Source organism: Paraphaeosphaeria sporulosa (assembly GCF_001642045.1).
Source record: "Paraphaeosphaeria sporulosa strain AP3s5-JAC2a unplaced genomic scaffold CC84scaffold_1, whole genome shotgun sequence".
NCBI classification, from domain to species: domain Eukaryota; kingdom Fungi; phylum Ascomycota; class Dothideomycetes; order Pleosporales; family Didymosphaeriaceae; genus Paraphaeosphaeria; species Paraphaeosphaeria sporulosa.
In genome coordinates, this window is record NW_017253360.1 from 4,595,278 (window position 1) to 4,614,104 (window position 18,827).

The window sequence follows — 18,827 nt, forward strand, 5'->3', positions numbered from 1 at the left end:
TTTTAGAAAGGGAAGCAGTGGTGCATGTAAAACAAGAATGTGGTAGTAGACACTTGTTATCCCGAATCATAATGTACGTCTCTTTGGCTAAAGCCATATTCTAGATAAACTTAAACTACACTTCGAGCCTGGGTGAGCGAACCTATATTCAAGAACAGAGAAACGAAGCCTTCGAGCAAGGAGATCTTACAATAAGTGTTGGCATTTCACTGGTCAACCCCTACTTCCTTTCTGTTCCAAGTGGGATCAGTGACCATTCGTAATGTTTCATTTCAGGCCCAAGTATCCAAAGCACCATGCGAATTTGCAAATATCGTGCGGTTGGCTTTATGCTTTTGATCTATTTGCATCTGGCGAGCGGGGATCAGCACTCGTAGAGAAAGCACGCACGCGCCACCAGCCAGCCCACTCGTACCCCGCCATGCTCATAGCTGCCCCTCATTAACGCGCAGCATCTTCAACGCGCCTTCTCTCCAAGCACTCCCTCCGCTTCCCAATCTTCTCAAACCGCTACCATGTTCAAGAAAGAGTATGTATCCACTGTCTGCCCGTTCTTTGACCCATCATGCTAACAAAATTAGCATAACCTCCGGCGCGAAGTCGAAGGTAAAGTCTTCCGTGCAGCGCACCATCCGCCAGAAGGTCCTGGACACATACCCGCTCCTCGAGCCGTACATTGAAGACATTATGCCCAAGAAAGAGCAACTCGACCTTGTGAAACTGTACGATTCCTTGCCCGCTCTCTTCTCGGTCCCTCATCTTCTTCACATCTCTAGTGCTTCGTTTCTGGAGCGTTGCTAACAAGCATACTTAGACCAGATCGCGTATCCCTCTACACTCTGCAGTCGACTCCGCTCTTCTTCCAGCACATGGACGACGCCATCTTGCCACACCTTGCTATCGTCCACCGCTACCCAAACTGCTTCCCCAGGCTGCGCATTGACCGCGGCGCCATCCGCTTCGTGCTCTCCGGCGCAACCCTCATGGCGCCAGGCCTGACGTCGCCAGGCGGTCGCTTGCCCGGAGATCCAGAAGATACCGAGGGAAAATATGGCAAGGAAGAACTGGAAGCAGGTACGCCGGTCGTGATCGAGGCCGAGGGTAAAGAGATGGCGTGCATGGTAGGCGTACTAAAAGTAGGCACGGCGGAAATGAAGAAGACGAAGAAGGGCCAGGCCTGTGAGGCGGGGCATTATCTGGGAGATGGACTGTGGACCCTTTCATTATGATGAGGGGGTTATGGGCGCGAGGCAAGCTTGCAATTGTGGTCTTGGCGGAATAGAGACCCTTTGAAGTACTAGATATACCAAAGCAAGGCTTGGAGGAGCAGCGTGCGTTTTGCATATCAAAGGCGGTCATATCGAATGGTCGCTTGTACCAGGACCTGGCAGACTTGAAAGAACAATCCGTCGGGCCTGTTTTGGTTGCGATGAAGGAACGCGTGCGTCGTCCCCTTTACGTCTCATATTGCACGGGGACTTTAGAGCCTTTCAAAAGTCACTTTGTGCTGATGTTGAGTATACGCTCCTCATCTAGAGAGCATGATGAGCAAGGACATTTGCTTGAGTATCATTTGGTATCATAGTTATTACCGTCTAATCATGTGGTGATACTATCATTCAGAACTTTCAAGCAAATGCACGGCCGAACCGCTTTCGCAAGACATTTCGGCGAGGACCTCATCATGATGAGCCACCAGCACCCCGGCCAGCACCACCTCGCCCGGCGCCACCCATGAAGTTTCGTGCCCTGTTGGACTATGTCAGTTGTCTTTCTACGCCGGATAGCAGATAGTCGAAACTTACATCTCCGCAATATTAGGGTCATTCATCATAGATGAGAGATCCGGCATGCCGCCTCCTCCGCCTCCTCCTCCTGCACCACCGCCGCCAGCAAATCGCTCAGCCATTTGCCTCATTTGAGGGTTGTTCATCAAATTGGCCATGGCGCTAGGGTCTTGCATCATCTGCTGCACCATGGGACTCTGCATCGCCTGCTGGATCATTGGGTTGTTCATCAAACCCGCAAGGCCACCCATGCCACCTCCCTCACCGCCGCCACCTCCCCCGCCTAGCATGCTTGCGAGCGAGGCGAGGTCAGGCATTCCACCTGCACCTGCACCAGGTGCACCGCGTGATGCCTCCGCCTCGACAGCGCCAACGTCGCCACCCTCCTCTTCGTACTTCTTCTTCGCCGTCTCGTAGCCACGGCGCATGACATCTGAGCCGCCACCTTCAGCATCCATGCCAGACTTGTAAGCCTCCATAGCGCCCTTTGCATCTCCAAGCGCGAAATTGGCAAAACCAAGTCGGGAGTAAGCCTTCGAGTAGCCCGGATCCGCAGCGACGGCCATTTCGGCATCACTCTTTGCGTCGGCGTGGTTTCCGGCGCCCGAGTGTGCGGCGGCGCGGTTCGATAGATATATGGGGTTGAGCGGGACGATTTCAAGAGCGGCAGAGTAGTGCTTGACAGCAGAGGCGTAGTCCTTCTTCTTCATGGCCTCGTTCCCAAGCCCCTTGAGTCGCTCTGCCTCATCCTTGTTCACGCCGCCAGGTCCAGCTTTTACGTTGTCGGATGACGACGTCTGCGGCGTCGCGGGGCGTGCTTCCGAAGCCGAGGAGGAGCCCTGTGTGGTAGCCGTCGTCTTGCCCTTTAGCTTTTCGTACACATTATATATCGCCAGGAGGTTCTGGTCGCCGAGGGCATCCTTGACCGCGCCGCTGTCCGAGAGGTCGACTTTGAAGGCGTCGCTGATGCAATTGGCGGCGACCTCGAGCTGTTCGGCGTCTTCAGCTGCAACAGAGCCGTCGGTCTGCGAGGTCTGGAGGAAGTCGAGGATTGCGAGTGCAAGGCGCTTCTTTGTCTGCGCGGGTGATGCCTGCATCTTCTTAGTTATATGCTGCAACGAGTATTGATTCGTGGCGGGGCAAGTAGAACTCACCATGGCGGCAGATAGAAGCTATTCGGGTACGTTTCGCAGTTGGATTCAGATCCGAAGGTGGCTGCAGCAGGAGCGAGGATGTTTACGCAGGGAGCCGAGCAATGGGGCTGCTGGAGAGCTTCGAGCGGAGGGGTGCGCGGGTAACCGATGGTGAAGTTACGCGAAGCTTCTACTCGTGGTTCGCGGGGCAGCCTAACCGTGGAAGACGTAGGTGCACGTGCATGTAGTCACCCAGCCCCAAAGCCTGCGCACCTCGCATTCACACTTGTGTCGGAGCACGGTGGCCAACACTAGACAATGATTTTTTAGCATGTGGTAAAATATATAGTCAAGTATCATATTCTTGGATAGCACCTCAACGTATAGCACATCTACGAGTTATCTGATTGTTGACAGTAACTGACCACGAAGTGGTATTCCGAAGAAAGGTAGACAAATAAAACATCATATCTACAGCCCTATCACCTCATTATATCGCGTTCACACACACTGGCGCCGAAGCTTCGTCCCAGGACGAGGTCTGACTACCCACCACATTGCGCTGTGGGGAATATCCTCATCTCCTACTGCGTTATGGGCAGGAATACCTCCACTGCATCCGAGCTCTGCATGACAGGTTCGCAGTTCATGGTCATGTATCGTAAGTAATTTTTCTTCGTGTAATTGACGAGGCAGAAACGAGCTTGAAAAGGATGTTTGCTGGGGTGTGATGGAGCTTATAGAAAAACCGAGTGGCCAAATCTCTGACATTCCCGCAACTGGCACAAGATACTATGTGCAATTGAATTTGTCTATGCCATTGTACAGCAAGAATTTATGCCAGGTTACGATGGCGATTGTGCGCCTGGAAATTGAACCCAGCAAACTCTTGTCTCAGCTTGAAATTCGCGCGTGGACTTAGCTTGATGAGTAGATAATTTCTCCCAAGCATGCTGTGAGGTCTTCCGTAATGTCTAACCAGCAATGCAGCGGCAAAGCTACGGCAGGCGCTGGGGTAATGCGTAAGGTGCGCGTACAAAGCCATTGAGTCAAGAAAGGTACAACTACGTGACAAAGAAGCCCTTGCTTCCGCAAAAATGATAAAGTTACTTTGTTCGCGGTGGTTTTCTTGCATAGCTGAGTCCAGTCAGGTAGTGCCACTCATCGTTCGACGCCACTTAGATGTTGATTAATGACAGACGTTCTCCACAAGATATACGAGTCCTAGGCCCCACAGGGAACGAATTACCGGCAAATTGAGCCATCCTGGGTCCAGGTCCTGATGTCCGGCGCTCTGTACTCTATAGGTATTTTCCACCCCTCCTCAGCCCGACGTGCCCTGATCGACTAGATTGGCGATTCATATGATGCTTACCGGAACTATGTGGCGGTGCTAAGCGATGCTCATCTAATCAGTTCCCCAGAGTGCGTTTCGAGCAGTGAATAAAGATACAACGCTTCCAATCGCTCTGGATATTGCACATAGATCCAGACCTTACGCCCTGCGAGTCTCCCTCTAGCAAATCTCACATGCATAAGCGCTTGCCGCTGCGGCTCCTATCTGTGGTGCTTAGCGGGCGAGTCTCTCGTTTAATTGTCGCGTACATTTATCCGGAGCAGGACATGACCGCTGTAAACCGGTTCAGTGGACGCGACTGCCTGCAACTCAGGAAAGCATACCGCTTGTGGTTGTCGTCCGAGCTCAAAATATGCCCCCGATGGCTCGGCGCGAACGCGAGCGTACGTTTGCTGCAGCCCTGGGTGGAAGCTATACCTGCAACACACTGCTATCGATCCTATGATTGCTTACCGTAGGACGAATTCGCGATTTTCATATCTATTTGCTTGGCTTCTGCAAGGAACAGCTTCGGCGCAAGTGGTGGATTGCATGGGTGGAGGACACAAACGATAAATAGCGCATGTGCCCGTGAACCCGCGAGCAGGTAAACAGTCTGTTTGGCTCTGCGCACTACGAGCTCTTGGTCAGGATGGCTCGTACTATTACATTTGCTACACTCTTTGCTGCTGTCAATTACGCCTTTGCGGCACCATGGAAGGGCGAGGTTAAGAAGGTGGGTGGCGCTACGTACCAGTGCAAATGCTATTCGGACAACTCGTGCTGGCCAACCAATGCGGACTGGAACGCCTTGAACAAGACTGTGGACGGCGCTTTGCAGGTAGCCGTACCTCCTGGTGCAGCTTGCCACAAGAGCTTTGAAAACTCGACGGTCAGCGTGTACAACAAGGCGGCGTGTGCTGAGGTTCAGGCGAATTGGATCAATGAACAGTGGCTGTAAGTGAAAAATTCTGGCCACAATGACGGTACTGAGATAGGGCAGGACTGATCATCCCATTGCAAACCTGTGGCCGCTGTACACGAACAATACCTGCCTGCCGAACGATGACCCAAGCACTCCTTGTACTCGGGGTTTTTATGGTAGATACGTCGTCTTGGCGAAGACAAAGGAGCACATCAAGGCCGGAATTGACTTTGCACGGGAACGGAATCTGCGTTTGATTATTAGGAACACTGGTCACGATTTTATGGGACGCTCCACAGGCTTTGGATCGCTCATCATCAACACCCACAGCTTCAAGGATGTGAGCTTCCTCAAGACATATAGTGGGCCCGGAAACTGGACTGGTAGCGCTGCGGTTGTAGGTGCGGGAGTGCAAGGACGTGAGTTGTTCCGACAGGCTTTTGCGCAGAAGCCACCAGTTGTCATTGTTGGCGGAGAGTGCCCAGTAAGCAAACCTTGGACCAAGGCAAAGTTATATGCTGATACTGAAATAGACTGTCGGATGGGCTGGAGGGTACATCCAAGGAGGGGGCCATGGTCCGCTGACGTCGATTTATGGCATGGGTGCTGACAATGTACTGGCCTTCGACGCCGTGACTGTGGACGGAGAATACGTCACCGCCAACGCAAAGGAAAATTCAGATCTTTTCTGGGCCCTAAAAGGGGGTGGTCCATCTACCTTTGCAGTCGTCGTCTCCATCACAGTCAAGACCTTTCCCGAGGTTCCAACCGCAGGGACCATCATCAACATCAACAGCACCCATACTAACGACTCGGCTGTCTTCAACAAGGGTTTCCATATTTTCCACAACCTGGCGAACCATTACGTGGACAACGGCATGTTCGTCTACTTCGAGGTGGGTCCAGGACCAGGCAGACTGCACATCGCTCCTCTCGTTGGTCCTAAGATGGATGAAAAGAAGCTCAACGAAGTGCTGAAGCCTCTGTTCGACCAGTTGGACGCAGCCAAGATCCCGCACGACAGACACACGAGAGCTTTCCCCACCTTCTTTGAGTTCTACATTGACATGTTCGAAGATGAACAGCCGAATCAGAACTCAATCGTAGGGGGGCGTCTGTTTACGCGCAAGGATATCGATGACGGTGCTGACGAGGTAGCGGACGCGATCCTTTTTGCCAGCGGCAACCCTACCAAGGACAGGATCGGCTTCTCGGTTGGGCACATTGTTGATCCTGGCCACGGCGTTCCCTACGCGGACAATGCCATCAACGACAAGTGGCGCAAGTCAAGCAGCTTTGTCATCACGAACGTGATCATGAGTGGCCTGGAGTCGTGGGAAGAGAAGAAACAGCTGGAAGACGTCCAGACCAACGTCGTTGGAAAGCGGCTCAGGGAAGCTGGACCTGACGGGGCGACGTATGTGAACGAAGGCGACCTCAACGAGCCGAATTGGCAGCACTCGTATTGGGGCGACAAGTATCCTAGGCTGTTGGAGATTCGGAAGAAGTGGGATGCGAAGGGGGTCTTGTACACAAAGACGACGCCTGGGACCGAGGACTGGGATGTCCTTGATCAAGGAACGAAGCTCTGCCGGAAGGTTTCGTGAGCATCTTTGTCCTACGTGGCTGCGCGTTCCCATGCAGATAGCCGAGGCGATACGTTGATAGTGCCAATCCCGAGCAGTGAATAGCTTGCTGGAATGAAACGTGATGTGCCGAATCGAACGTTGCGACGACAGTGTGGAGAAGCGAACGATGACGCTGCGCGGGCCAGCAGATCAGATGCAGACTAGCGGGCAATCACAAGCGCAAGGAACAGCAACGTGCGCTCCGGAACAGCTTCGCATCGCGCATCGCGCACCGCTGCAACTCACCTCCCACCGGCGCATCTGCTCCTCCCCAGCTCGCGAGTCCTTTGTCGTCGCAGCCCATCCGCCCTCGGCACCACCGCTCGCTTCCCGGCCCACCGCAGCGCCAGCCAGCCCGACCGCAGCGCCTGCCCAGCAGGCACGCAGGCACCCGTTTGCGACCGTCGACAGCGCGCGCGGCGCTCACCCCCACCGACTCGCGCGGTCCGCCCTGCGAGGACCCATGGTCCGCGATCAATGAACGCGCTGCGAGTCCCTTCCCTGTCGATTGAATGCCTCCGGTCCTGAATCCCTTCCTGCGGGCCTTCTTCCGTAGCACTCTCCCCAGCCAGTGCTCCCCCGTCCAGCACCACGTAAGCGCCCCTCCCGCCGCCTGCTGGATGCCCCAGCTAACGCGCAGCAAAGGTTCTCCTCGTCCCCACCACCGAAGTCCTCCTCACCTCCCGCGACCGCGACACGAATGCCTCGTACGCCGACCTAAGCGGCTCCGAAGAGTTCCTGGCCAGCCATGTCCTGCGGGTTCCAGGCGGCGTGGGCCCCAACAACCACGTCAAGGATGGCTCCACGTTCAGAGAGAGCCGTGGAAAGGCAAAGCAGTATTCGACGGCCAACGGGAGGACCGTGATCATCAAGGACGCCTTCGTCTACAGCAACAAGGGCTTCAAGACTCTGAACCAGGCGCAGCTGCTGAACGACGTCATCTTTTTTCCGGACACATTCGAGCCGCAGCCATGGCTGGTCTACTTCATCTCGCGGCCGTTGATTGGAACATACGATGCGACACCAATCATCCCTGCCTCTTTGCCAGACCCTTCTAAAGAGCGCGCGCCAAAGCATGCCCCGGCTGGCCCGTCCAACAGCGGTCCCACGGCGTCTATGCCGCGGAAGAAGGACGTCAAATCCTTTGGAGACCTGCTGAACCATTTCCCCATGATCGCGCGGCAGATGCAGCCGGGCCTCGACAGGCTCTTCACCGAGTTTAGGAAAGAATTGGAAAAGCCGCTCCCGCCCACGCCTTCGAGCACGTCTCGCGCGTCTTCGCTGAGCTCACGGAGAAGAGGTTCCGTGTCCTCTGCAGAAAGCGCACCTTTGTCGTTACACAGCAGCATCTCAGGCCCTAATGGATTCATCTCGACGTTGGAAATCGATGATGAAGAGGATCTGATGCGACGGTCATTGGAGACAGCGGTCATCGCGGCGATAGACCTATTTCAAGGGGTCGATAAGCAACAGCTCTCGTTGCTGGGCGCAACCACCGATTTGACGGGTCCCATTGTGGAGCGCATGATTGAAAAGTACATCACCGAACAGCTGCATGCATTCATGTTCCCTCGTCTCCAACATATCCGAAAGTCGGACGATGCCGAGCTCGAGATGCGAATGCGGCAAATGGTAGACATCGACATTTCGCAAGTAGGCATCGACATCGGTCATGGTCGGAAAGGCAAGAACGAGCTTTCGGTGCGCTTGTCCAAGGCAGGCGAAATATTCAAGAAGATGGGTGTAGCTGGCAGTCCGCAAGAGATGGTGGAAATACTTCTTGCAGTACAAAAAAACATAACAATGCCCGAGGCTTCTTCGACTGCTGCAAAACCTCTTCTGAATGGCCAGCCTTATTCAGAAAAGAACGACCACCTGCTCACCATCAATGCAGACACGTTGGTGTCTCTCCTGCTCATCGTCGTCATACGATCTCCGATAAAGAACCTACAGGCGCGTCTATCTTACATGCGACATTTCATCTTCATAGACGATGTAGAGAGTGGCGAGATGGGCTATGCATTGAGCACCTTTGAGGCTGTACTCTCATATCTAGTCAGGGATTCAGGGGGTTTGCGCAAAGCCAGTCGGCGCAACAGAACTTTATGGCAAGCAACCAAATCGGGCGACCTTGCAACTTTACAGGGTGTGCTTGAGCCTGAGAGGTCGTTCCACGAAGACGCTTGGGCTGATTCAGACGAAGACGAAGAGATCCGCGAGAGTGTTCGACCTGTGAGGTTCGCACCAAGCGCCTCGGAGCTTCTGGCTTCAGCTGAAGGACCTACCAACGGCGACACGGGATCATCTTATAGGCCTGGAAGACTCTCTCGACTTCGACACAAAGATGAGGATGGTCCTCTGTCTCACATCTTTCCCTTCCAGCGAGCTCCAACGCCTCCAATACCAGAGCTTCCCGATCGACCAAATCCTAAGAAACGGGTTTCAATGGACACAAGAAGCATGTCCAGCTCCTCGGCAGTCTCTTTCCGGTCGCATACTACACTAGGCTCCCGTGGTACGGGCCTCGAAGGCGACACATCCATAGAGAAATTGTCCAAGACGCAGGGCTCAGAGGGCGATTCCGTCCTCATGATGGCTGTAGAGAATAGACAAGATAAGGCACTGCAATACTTGCTCAGCCTATCCGAGTTTTACTCGTCTGATTTCATTCTTGATGACTGCAACAACGAAGGCACGACTCTACTCAGTGCGGCCGTACAAGGCGGCAATGCAAAGACTACCGACGTCCTACTCAGCTGGATCCTTGAGGTAAGACCACCAGAGGACATATTACGAGCGTACCTGGCAAAACAAGATTCCAAAGGCCGATGTATGGCACATTATCTCTTCAATCAGCCATTGCTCATCGACAGAATTGGTCACCTGGTACCTTGGCGCCTGAAGGACAAGAACGGTCAGACTCCCATGTTTGCCCTTTGTCGATCTTACGACCACGATGAATATCGAGACATGATCGATAGGGCACTCTACGCCGCTACAAGAGCCCAGAACGATGGTCAGCCATTGCATTTGGATGAGCACATTGACAACAAAGGCAATAGCTTGCTGCACATCGTTGCAGATCCACAGATTGCGATCAGGCTGCTGTATCGGTGCGATTCGGATGTGAACGCTCCGAATGACAAGCACTTCACTCCTCTCATGGTGGCCAGCAAATACGGCCGCACTGAATTAGTTCGCGTTCTCTTTCAAGATCCCAGGGTCGATCTGTCTGTCAAAGATGTCAGAGGGCTTACCGCTGTCGAGCTGGCCAAGGATGATGAAGTACGCAACAGAATCGATGACATGGTATTGCTGTCAAACGAGCCTGGACCTGACGGCCGAACAACTACTGTCGTGAGATCATTCTTTGTTGAGGATGGAAGCATCCGGCTTGTCCTCAAATCAGGCGCTCCCAATTCGAATGCCACAATCACTGTTACGACCTGCCGACGCTCCCTTCACGACTTCGAGACATTAGCGAAATGGTTAGCCCAGGAGCATCCAGCATCCTGGCTTCCGGTCATCAATAATCTTGCATCTCCATTCCTCATCCCGTCTCGGCCGTCGCGTTCTGTCCTTCGGGATATACAGCTTCGACTTGACGCATTTCTCAAAATCCTCTTAAAGCATCCTACGTTCGCAACCCATGAAATGGTCTGGGAGTTCTTCCTCGTTCCAGATATTGATATAGCGATGCTTGCAGAAAGATCTTCTCGCAAAGCTGAGCTACTTGTTGAACGAATTCGGGAGGAATATATTCCCGTGTACGATGTTCGCGAAGTGGAACTTTTCGTGCAACATGCCCGCGAATCCGTTCGCTCCCTACACCATGCATCCAAATCGGTTCTTCGTCGCACGAACAAACTGCGTACAACGTCCACGGATCTGGCTGACGCAGCAAAGCTCGCCAACACTGCTATTCACACTCTGAAGTTCTTGCCGGAGCCGCATTTGAGAGCTGTGGATCGGTACACGAAGACTCTGACCCAGAGTGAAGCAAGCCCGTTGGCCGGTTTCTACTACAATGTCCACGCAATTGCTAGCACCATTAACGCGATACTCAGCGCTCTGAACCGGCCTTCCACGCTTATCAATTCCATGTCTGCAACGCAAAAAGCCGTCGATCGTCACTCTCTTTCCATGCGCCGATCTGACCGCTGGCCTCTTGGGCTGCTGGATGACGCTCGTTCGCGTATGCAACGCGATGCGCAGGAGAAGATGGAACGCGCCACGGAGGAGCTTTCCGGCTTGGGTAAAGAATTGCGGTATACACAGCAAGTCGTCGCGCAAGAGCTTGCCAGCTGGCAGGAGAACCGCGTGGACATGGGCAGGAGAGCACTAAAAGAGTTTGCACGGAAGATGGTCGTGACTGAACGAGCCAGGCTGGAAAGTATGAGGCGCGCTGTGAGGGAGCTGGGACTTGGTGCTGCGAATAGCCAGGCGGACGGTAAAGGTGTAGCCGTTGATAGAGTGAACGGGACACATCCGGAAGTGGGTCTTGATACTGCACCGCCCGAGAGGAGGGGTAGTATTGAAGATGTGACAGATGAGGTGGACGGCGCGCTGGCTGCAAATCCCGAACAGGATATGGTCAATGGCGATATCGACGCAGCAGAGGATGAGCCCTTACTTCCACCGGCATCACCACTGCAACCAGACGGCGAAACAGATGGCGCGCCAGAGGCAAGCGAGGAGGGTGAGCGATTACTGGCGCCTCGAACCGGGGCGGATTGAACACCGCATAGACGGGGGTTTGCGTGGGGGACTTTTCTTCTTGTCTATAGTTTCTCACTTGTTTGCATACTGAGGTGTATGGAGCGGCATTCCGATACCCTGTTCTTCGCATCTCATCTTCTGTTCAGCGATCGCGATCGCGAGGACAATGCAGTGGGCGCGTCTGGAGCGTAACGTAATCTCTATTTACTATGTGGTCATACAGCGTGCAAGCAGTGGGGCGACTTGAGGCATCGTCTCTTGTACCATCACACGCTTAAGTCGGACAAAATAACCATGCTCACGCTTCAAACACGATTGGCACATTTTGCATAACACAGCCAACTTGTGTCTGTGAAGGACGCTTACATTTGATGGTTGTAGATACTGGAAAGCAAGTGACTATCTAGTAGCAGCATCGTGACCGATGCCCCAGCAACGCCGTACTCGTATTTCGAACCTCATGTAATCTCAATATGTGCATACATACTTGCCCCTCAGCAAGACAAACGATGCACACGTGAGATACTACGTGCTGTGGCCTCGCAGCAACCATATATGACTAGCTCCAGCTCCGAGCGCCGGACCTAGCAACACCCGCTCCTTCCGCTCACTAACATCTAACATACACCCTCTCAAGAATTGGTGTGCTAAAATTAGTCTGCTGAAACGTCATTGATCCGAAGGGGGAGAAGCTGCTGACGACGAGGTATCCCGAGGCTACTTCATGCGACCACGGAGGAGGCGTCTAGCGATCTAGGCCTGTGGACCTTTGAGTTAAGCAGATGTATCAGCTGCATAGTACTACGACGGGCGTCTGCTTCCAAGCCGCAACAAGGTCTTCTGAGGTGATTGCCATGCACCAGATTGTCGACTCTGAAAGGCTCAGTCGCAAAGCCAAAGTCTCGTCATTCAAAAGGCATTAGCCGAGACTGTGTAAAGAGTGAACATTATCTCTAGAGGTTCCGCCTGCGGTACGTAGCATATCAGTGTCCATTCTGGGGCAATGAGTTCACGAATACCGGCAAGGCATGTTTCTTCATGGCAGCACCGTAGGTGCGGCTGCCCGTGTCCTGCACCCCACGCGAAATATCTGGAATGTAGTCGTCAATCTGCTGCTCGCCGGCATGTGTAGAAACAGCAGCAACCTTAGTCCACCCACAGCGGGAACACCTGACGCATATCGACAAAGTTCCGCCCAATACCCAGCTTGCTTCCAACCGGTCCTTCGCGATACTTGAGAGTTTGAATGCGCTCCTACGCGCGAATGAGCTCGACAACGCACCTCTCTGAGTTGTCTCGCTGTTCAAGGGCTTCAAGAATGGTCGCGGATTTCACAGTAAACCACTGTATTCCGCGGCCGAGGACGCAGAAGCGCTTAGTAAGTCCATGACAGAGGGGTCATACCCGTAATACCAGTGTAAAATGTATGTCGCGGGATTGGAGGTATGGCAGAATGAAGTTTGTATTGCATGCCCGGCCATCTAGACCGACTAAGATGAGGGCTGGTTTTGTCCCAGACGCGTTGGCGGTAAGGATATCAGCGCGCCCGGGTGGCGTTGAAGGCCCAACACATATGTTGATCGTGGTGGAGCTCATCTTATTCTTTCACTTTGAACGAATTGTTCAAGGTTTGGGCGGGTAGATGCCGTGACATGACTTTAGAGCTCGCATGCAGTATAACACTGTGCACCGTTGTAGGCTCAAGCGAAGTCCAGTGCTCGGGAATCCTGCGACTCAGTGAGGGAGGCCTTCGTCGATCGTCTTGTACCCAGCGTCCCAAACGCTGGTGGGTTACCAGATGATCGTCCAAGAGCAAGATCCCGCCTTCTGGTTGAAGCCAAGATGCCGGGAGGTCAGATGGGACTAGGACCACCAGACCATCTGCGTTGGTGCTTAGCAAGCGTGTTTGAACGGGCGTGCTTTTGTGAGATGAGTAGCGCTAGAACGCGCCTTGGCTGGAAAGGTGCTCATGTTAGCAGCATTCTGAGTCCAGGTGAGCCAGTTGCAGAGGTGAGTCACGCGGATTGCGTTGCAACCACGCGGGGATCCAGGCAACGATAACGTGTAGAGTAATGTTGAACATACTTCCAGACCCAATAGATGTCTTAAGCGAAGCACGACTTGGAAACACTCATGAACAGTCACTGTGACATTAGTCACACAAGTCGGTTCGTTCGGAGCAATAGTCACGACAAGGAGTTATGGTAATTCGGAGGCGAATATATTAAGAAACAACCTGCAAGGCTTGAGCCAAAAGGCAGCCACTGTTCACTAACTACTGATATAAAGGACAAGAAACACTCGCGCAGTCGACAAGATGCCGACTGAAACCACCGCAACCGTTACCAGGAGGAGTCGATCAACCCAAGGGAGACTACGCTCCGGTCGGAAAAACGCAAAGCGCACATTAATGAAGAGGAAAATAGCCACGTTGCGAAAGACAACAGGCTGAACGCTGATTGTAACTGAGGAAAGGAAAACTTTTGGTCGAGGCCGGGATGGCGAGGCTGTCCTCACCAGCTCCATAGGACCACCGATACTGATCCGGACCGACTCCGGGGGGCGCAGAGATTCATGATCCGGAATAACCCTGAGCATAGGCGATCTGCTTCCACTTCTCCACTTCCGCCTCGAGCTCTGCATTGCGCTTTTCCAAAGTGTTGACATGGTCGAACTTACGTTGACGCGAGTCACGAGCTGCAAGCGTATTGCGAGCTCGTTTCAAGGCAACCTTGTCATTGGGATCCACCATGATGGTGGGAAGAGGTCCTTTCCGGCGACGGGGCTTAGTAATTGATGCATTCGTGACGGGAGAGCCGTTGACAGACGACTTCCTTCGGTGAGAGTTGGCAGACATGACAACAGGCGAGTTGACGCTAGAGCCGCTAGACTTGGTCGTGTTGCTGCTGACAGTGCGCTCGAGGGCGGGAGCGACTAGAGGAGCAGCAACGGCTGGCGCGGCACCCTTGTTGTCCTCCTCTGGGAAGAGAGAGAACCAATTGTCGGTGGGCATGTAGGCGTCGCCCTGGAACATGGGCGAGGTCTCAAAGCTGTCGGTGATGAAGGGCGACTGGTCAATGTCTGGGGAAGTCATGTTTGTGAAGGTCGTCGAAGGAGGCGCAGACTGGAACGGGTCCGCGAAGATGTCCTTGGGAGACACTGTGCGCGTAGAGCTCGACACCGAGTGGGGGTTGACGGTGGTGAAGGCGTTCAAGGGCGCCTCCCAAGAGACTTCGTGCTGGAGGCCAGCGAAGAGGCTGGCCCCAGAGTCGAACGAGTTGCTGCTGTTCAAGTCTGGTCGGAGCGTGAGCCTGTGCCTCTGATGTGCAAGAACAGCGTGAGTCCTACCTGCCATGGCTGCGACGTTGCTGTTCTGGTGGATCTGGGGAATGCTGTTGCTAGAGCTGTTGAACAAGGGGACCGGTGGACGTTGTTGTGACTGTGGCTGCGGGAAAGCTATGGTTGATGTAGGCGCTGAGTTTGCGTAGAAGGGCGGGGTTGCGTTAAACAGAGGCCCAGGTTGCGGAGCGCTCGGTGCACGATGCGGCCGAAGAGGGGCTTGAGCCGGCTGGTCGTAGAGCACGAAGTCGTTGTGCGGAGGCGCGAAGTCGGTGTGGGACGTATTGGTTGGTTGCCGCGAGGCGTGGGGAGCTGGTGAGGGAAGCCATGTTGACTGGTGAGAAGCCGTGGTGGACGACGTAAAGTCGAACGGGGGGTTGGAAGGTGACGGCGAACTAAAGCTGCACTGGGCGGGGCTGTAGTTCAGAGGTTCCAAAAAGGAAGGCTCTGAGGTTGTGGGTTGAGTGGGGAGGTGGTGAATGGTTGAGGAATCCAAGGTGTCGGCTGTGCGTCGACTGGGAGCTGGGAAGGGGGCTAAAAGGCAGCCATTATGTTGGTTGCCTGTGTGTGTTATTGTGTGAAGTCGTGATGGATGGAGAGAGAAAGGAAACGGGTGCCTGGCGCGGGGCACTGGTCTTTTTGTGTGCGCCAGCGAGGCGCGCTAAAGATATGAGTCACAGACGAGCCAGAGACGCGAGCTGCGGCATGGATGTCTCGCACCGGCGCCCGCACGCAGCCAACCAGCGCCCGCCGCCGCGCCCTCGACGCTGGCCCGCTGGGACGCCCTTGCCCATCGCGCCGTAGCGGTCCCCGGCTGCGCGACGGCTGCGCTCGTGGGCAGCAGCAACCACAGGGCCCAACAGCGGCCTCTCGCCCTCGCCCGCCGCGCGGTGCATGGCGAGGCAGAGGGCAGCACAAAGCGGGCGGCCGCGCCGCGCGCCACTGGCGGTGCCAACATCAGGCATCAACTTTTCGACAAGTAGGGCGCGAATCAGCAGCCGGCGCACCCTAGCTGCTGGGCCAGCTGAGGCCCGGAGCCGGTGGCCCTGCTTGCGACCCGCTAAACCTGCGCTCTGCGGAATAACGACCAAAACGCCGACGGGAAAAGAGGGCGGAGCAAACGAACGCCCTTTGGGCTGCTGCAACTCCGACTTGCTGCGCGCGCGGCCCAAGAGGACAGCTCTCTCCTTGGCGACGCGCGTGGTCGCAACCCATGGCGAATTCTCCACGTCCGCGCACCGACTCCGCGCGTTCGCAGAACACCAGATCCAGATGCGATCGAGCGGCGCAATCCTCGTCCCCGCGTTTTGCGCAAGAAGCGGTGTGTCGAGTGCAAACGGCCTCTGCATCCCGCTGAACAGGGCAGGTATGACTCCTCAGGCACCACCCAATTTATCGAATCCCACTCAGCCCCAATCCCCTGTGTACTCTCGCCCTAAACGCTGGCCCGTCGCTGGGGTTGCACACCAAGCCGCAGCCCACAGCCCCATCCTCCCACGCCTCCAAGACCATGTGACCTGTCATCACTTCTTGCGTCCTCGTAACCTCGTAACCTCGACACATCTGCAATATGTGCCACAGCTTCAGCTTCGTCATTTCTCACGTCGTCTTCGTCCCACGTGCCCGCCTACTGCCTGTTCATGCCGTTTCGTACGCGGCCGAACAACTGCGCTCTGGATTGGACGCCACCAAACATACGCACCGTTCCATACCAGGCCGTACAGAACCACCTTGTCGTAGTCTAATCCATTTGCCGAGGTACGGGGTTGGGACAGATAATCAATCTGCACGGAAGGCTTCCATGCATCATGGCTACAAAAGTTCCGAAATATGCGCAATCATCAAGCCTTTTCGTACCACACATACCCCAGACGTTAGTTCTGGCGTCCACCTTGTCCGTTCTTCGCCGCTCAAATCTCAGCCGAACCAGGCTGCACGGTGAGTTCAGGGTAGATGCTGTACCATCCAGCGTGGGGAGCAGCGTCTCGCATCGATGGCACTTTTCCATCAGCCTTGCTTGGTAATACCACCTTGGCTTCGTACACTAACCAAGACCCTCTGGCATCTCGACTCTTGTGTTGCGTACATCAATGCATGTTATTGGACAAGGCGCCTGCGTTATCTTTGAAAGGAAACGCTGCTTACATTTTCTTGAACATCATGTGCTTGTGTTCTTCTCCGCGTCCGAGCCTAGTCGGTCCCTCCGACACCACCAGCTGCTCGGCGCGAGCCGTTCAAGTCCGCCGTGAACGACTGTTGACGTAACGGCTGCTAAAAGTCTAAACGTGATGGTAGAGGTAGACTGGATGGAGACCGTCGGCGCTCGTGCAGGCCTTTGCGTTCTATCCGCGTGCGCGAGGCTTTCCCCGTCTTACAATACTCGTGTGGTAGGCTAGAAGGAAAAGAGCGACATTGGCGGTGCTAAAACCGCTTCGCCCTCTCTATGCCTCAGATTGAGCATCCTACCTAATGCACAAGTATCGGCTTGCTGATCTCGAAGTAGCGGTGCTGTAGGCCATGGAAGCCGGGGGACATAAGATAGTCCGACGACCACGCAACACGTGAAAGCGCGGTTTTGAGCTTGTGGATGTTGCATGGTGGAGCGGACCCGGCGGCTGCGGCGTCAACTGATGAGATGTGGGAGCGGCGATGCTGATGCTGTTATCCACTACCTCTTTGGTACCACGCCGGAAAGAAGATCTTGAGAAGCAATTGCATGACACTAGGCCGGTCAACCCAATACGGCTTACTGCGAACCAATATCACAGCCTGGGTAGCTGTCGTGACACTGGTTGTGATCCGGCATCTAGAACAATGTCATACTGACCGTGGCTGCAACCCTCCTAGAATGGCTGGCGCTGCACCAATCTCAATGAAACTTACGTACTTGACTGTGAAGTCTGTACTGCATCAAGCCTGCGATTATCCTCTCTATGGTTCTTACGTATTCACATGGTATAATCTCAAACTAAATTACATCATTTCTATCTATATTAGACTTCAATAACATGCATAAGTTAGCTTACTATGCAACACAAACATATTTAGAGGATAGCTGAATAAATGTGATAAACTGTCCTCCCTGCCGGACCGCCTAAGGCACGCGAGGTCTCATCAGCCAAGTAGCAAACTCGCCTGAAGATTTAAACATTCGCAACCATATTAAGGGATCCTTGCTTGAAGAGCATTTTGCTAGTCCACGAGGAAGTTAGTCCTTCTACGACGAATGAACACAATATCCAGTGCATCTATTCGGCACGCGTCCCTCATATTGGCTGCCAGAATCCGGTCTTGTGCGGCATTCACGTCCAACTTGCCACCTGAGCAGCCGTAGCGATCAAATGCTGGCCTTGGTCGATTGGCAGATGGTGCAGATCACACGCGAAGCGGAGGTAGGAGAAGGCGACCCTGGTCCTTGGGGCGCGAAGTCTATCAGGACGATACGTGATCTTCAGAGTGTGGGACTTGTCGAAAAGGAATTCACCGTTGCGGTAAAGGTGTCTTTTCGCTTCTTTTCTGACGTCCCTACAAACCCGTAGTAACGGGAGATTGAACCTTGAACGATGGCGGGTGCCGCTACCGGTAGTCCGCTCGAGCCCAAATTGATTGCGGCGTCCCGTTTGGGGACCTCGACGCATTCTTGTTGTATACTCCCCTTCAGCGCGCATGGCGTAGTCGTACATAAGATCTCTCAATTCTCTTGGAAGTCGCATGGAATCAAAGGTGGCTTCACTTGGACCCTCCCCTGGCGTAGTGAAACTTTGCGTCGCCGCTTGGGTAATTGTTCGTCTAAATCGGGCTCTACATAGAGATTAGCAGCGGGCTAGCCACTTTTAGCTTATAACGTACACATACTCTAGGTCGCTTGGAATTGGCTACGGCGTTTTGCATGTTTTCCACTAATTGTTGGGCCATCTTCTAAACTCACTTTGTATGGATACCCCGGGTGTGGAATATTTT

The 18,827-nt window shown here is 54.1% G+C and overlaps 6 protein-coding genes across 6 annotated transcripts; 4 read left to right on the forward strand and 2 right to left on the reverse strand.

Annotated features, from left to right (window-relative positions):
• The first annotated feature begins 451 nt into the window (after window positions 1-451).
• On the forward strand, window positions 452-1,617 carry CC84DRAFT_1160121 (translation machinery-associated protein 20). Its single transcript, XM_018177415.1, has 3 exons — window positions 452-529; window positions 582-722; window positions 815-1,617. Exons 1-3 carry the CDS (start codon window positions 516-518, stop codon window positions 1,227-1,229), a joined length of 570 nt encoding a protein of 189 aa, XP_018043233.1. The 5' UTR covers window positions 452-515; the 3' UTR covers window positions 1,230-1,617.
• Window positions 1,618-4,908: 3,291 nt separating this feature from the next.
• CC84DRAFT_1212360 (FAD-binding domain-containing protein) lies at window positions 4,909-6,788 on the forward strand (the record flags this gene model as incomplete). The annotated part of the gene is made up of 3 exons (XM_018182444.1): window positions 4,909-5,213; window positions 5,260-5,665; window positions 5,715-6,788. 3 exons carry the CDS (start codon window positions 4,909-4,911, stop codon window positions 6,786-6,788), a joined length of 1,785 nt encoding a protein of 594 aa, XP_018043234.1.
• A 533-nt stretch (window positions 6,789-7,321) lies between these two features.
• Window positions 7,322-11,546, forward strand: CC84DRAFT_1212361 (uncharacterized protein; the record flags this gene model as incomplete). Its single annotated transcript, XM_018182445.1, has 2 exons — window positions 7,322-7,402; window positions 7,455-11,546. 2 exons carry the CDS (start codon window positions 7,322-7,324, stop codon window positions 11,544-11,546), a joined length of 4,173 nt encoding a protein of 1,390 aa, XP_018043235.1.
• Window positions 11,547-14,100: 2,554 nt separating this feature from the next.
• CC84DRAFT_1171525 (uncharacterized protein) lies at window positions 14,101-16,216 on the reverse strand (the record flags this gene model as incomplete). The annotated part of the gene is made up of 2 exons (XM_018179915.1): window positions 14,101-15,428; window positions 15,550-16,216. The coding sequence occupies 2 exons, from the start codon at window positions 16,214-16,216 to the stop codon at window positions 14,101-14,103; spliced, it is 1,995 nt and encodes a 664-aa protein (XP_018043236.1).
• Window positions 16,217-16,390: 174 nt separating this feature from the next.
• Window positions 16,391-16,975, forward strand: CC84DRAFT_1160127 (uncharacterized protein). Its single transcript, XM_018177416.1, has one exon. The coding sequence runs from the start codon at window positions 16,438-16,440 to the stop codon at window positions 16,807-16,809; it is 372 nt and encodes a 123-aa protein (XP_018043237.1). The 5' UTR covers window positions 16,391-16,437; the 3' UTR covers window positions 16,810-16,975.
• Window positions 16,976-18,021: 1,046 nt separating this feature from the next.
• Window positions 18,022-18,760, reverse strand: CC84DRAFT_163720 (uncharacterized protein). Its single transcript, XM_018185435.1, has 2 exons — window positions 18,717-18,760; window positions 18,022-18,668 (listed from the first exon to the last, which is right to left on the reverse strand). Exon 2 carries the CDS (start codon window positions 18,578-18,580, stop codon window positions 18,170-18,172), a length of 411 nt encoding a protein of 136 aa, XP_018043238.1. The 5' UTR covers window positions 18,581-18,668; window positions 18,717-18,760; the 3' UTR covers window positions 18,022-18,169.
• Window positions 18,761-18,827: the final 67 nt, after the last annotated feature.